Source organism: Lolium rigidum, chromosome 4 (assembly GCF_022539505.1).
Source record: "Lolium rigidum isolate FL_2022 chromosome 4, APGP_CSIRO_Lrig_0.1, whole genome shotgun sequence".
Taxonomy (NCBI): Eukaryota; Viridiplantae; Streptophyta; class Magnoliopsida; order Poales; family Poaceae; genus Lolium; species Lolium rigidum.
Genome location: NC_061511.1, coordinates 249875930 through 249878042, shown reverse-complemented (window position 1 = coordinate 249878042; position 2113 = coordinate 249875930). Strand labels below are relative to the sequence as shown.

At 54.2% G+C, this 2113-nt stretch overlaps 1 protein-coding gene across 1 annotated transcript; it reads right to left on the bottom strand.

Annotated features, from left to right (window-relative positions):
• Nucleotides 1–424: 424 nt before the first annotated feature.
• LOC124648579 (ethylene-responsive transcription factor ERF114-like) lies at nt 425–1166 on the bottom strand. The gene has a single exon (XM_047188312.1). It carries the CDS (start codon nt 1164–1166, stop codon nt 513–515), a length of 654 nt encoding a protein of 217 aa, XP_047044268.1. The 3' UTR covers nt 425–512.
• Nucleotides 1167–2113: the final 947 nt, after the last annotated feature.

Below are 2113 nucleotides of genomic sequence, written 5' to 3'. Positions count from 1 at the left end.
AATTAGCTATAAATAACATGGAAAACCATTATAGCACTGCTGACTACATTATTGTTTTTGCTCTAATAGTATCCTGTATTTGTTCTATGACTTGCCCGCTTTTTTATGTTTACTTTATTCCTAAGCGGTTTTGAAATTTCACTCGACTCATCGGCAGTCAAACCAATTCATTAATTCAGCAAGATGCTTTCTTGGCGCAAAACCTAAATGTGCAACTCCGAGAGCCAAAACCTATAGGTTTGACCCCGTTAACCATCTGACGAACAACTCGATTTATTTTTCTGCAAGCGTGAAAAAACTCGATTTTTTCCCTTTTCATTTCAAAGGAAACATGGTTAATTAACATGAACAAAGCAAAATAACGAACATTACAGTACTCTGGTGCAAACCCCTTCTCTGGCCTCCTGCAGGCGTGGCACCGGTCCGTGTTGAACAACACCATTCACACCGTGCTGCAGGCTACTTGCAGCCAGCCGGCCACTGTTTTTCTTGAAGGAACATAAAAGAAACTGCTATTGACGACGAGGTGGCGGCGGATATTGGCTCGAACCGGACCAGGAGCCCGTAGTCGCCGGGTAGGTCCACGCAGTGTCCGGCTGCCATGCCCACTGCTCGGCGTCGCCGTACTCTGGCGCGGCGCCGGTGCCGTAGCCTGAAGCAGAGGAGGCAGAAGACGGCACGGAGGCCACGGTGACCGAGGATTCCGGGAAGGAGTAGGACGACCCCGATGAAGAAGTGCTGATGCCGCCGCCGCCGCTACTGTAGTACGGTGGATAGCCGCCACCTCCGTGCAGAAGCATCTGGTACTGCAAGTAGTCCGAGACGGCGCCGGCCGGGTAGCCGTAGCCGGCCGCCGAAGAAGAAGCCATGGTCGGTGCTGATGAGTTGGCGGCGGTGGCCGCTGGCGGGGTGACGGTGAGGCGCGCGTCCTCGGGGAAGTTGAGCTTGGCGCGGCTGCCGCGGAAGCGGAGCGCGGCGTCGTCGTAGGCGCGCGCGGCGGCTTCCGCGGTCTCGAAGGTGCCCAGCCACACGCGGGCGGCCTTGTGCGGGTCGCGGATCTCCGCCGCCCACTTGCCCCACGGCCGCTGCCGCACGCCGCGGTACCGCCGGTCCGGCGCTGGCGCCGCCGCCTCGCCGGTGTACGTTGGCGAGTACTGCTCCCCCATGGCCGCGTGCTCTTGGTGTCCTGCCGATCGATCGAGCAAGTAAGTATAGGGGGTATATAAGCTAGCGGGAAAGGGCAGCACGTAAAATTTGACTTCTCCATTGTCCCGATCGGTCGCGCTCGCTATACGCCTCCTATACGGCTATACCGTATACGGTTGCAGATACGTACGCGTTTTTTTGTTGCAATTTATTGTGACGCATGTCGACGAGTAGGAAAGATGCTTTCATCTGTATCGACCTGCTGCGAGCACGTGGAGTGCGTTCGTACCGTTCGTGTTCAGTGTGCTGATATGGGGAGGTTTTGGTCTATTTGTTGTGTTGCACGAGTGCACTGAACCACATTTAAGGAAATGCACTGAACCATGTATATGTACTCTAGTTTGGTATTTCCCCACTAGTATATTTTTCTTGATGTATAAAGTCGTTTTGCAAAACCATTGATCTGTAACGACCCATGCGTGTAATGCATGCACTCCTCGATCTCGTTGCAAGCAAAGCATTGGTGGTACTCTGAATATTTTATCTCTCCAACAGCTTCTGAACACGTCACTAACTAACGTTAACAGTTTAACACCGGGCAGACAGCACCAACCTTGAGGTTCTGCATGACTAACACATGCTAAATACATTAAGAAACACAAACTTCACTCAAAAACAAAGAAAAAGATGAAAAGCATTATCAGGACACCGACCTGCGAACGCAAAACATTCTCCTCCGAAAATAAACAACGAACAAAACAACCGGTCCTCACCTGCCGCGGCGAGCTGAGAATCCGGTGCCGGCGCGCCGGAATAGCCTCGCATTGCCGCCGGATCATGACCCCATCCGCCGTCCCACCGGCCGTCGCCGCCGGACACGACCCTCGCGAGGGCCGACACCATGGTCGACATCTCCTGCGCCTGGTACTCCCCGGACAGCACCGCCGCCGCCTCGGCCTCCCACCCA

What these genes read in the sequence shown, in the direction of transcription:
- LOC124648579 (XM_047188312.1), bottom strand. Translation starts at nt 1,166, where the DNA reads ATGGGGGAGCAGTACTCGCCAACGTACACCGGCGAGGCGGCGGCGCCA.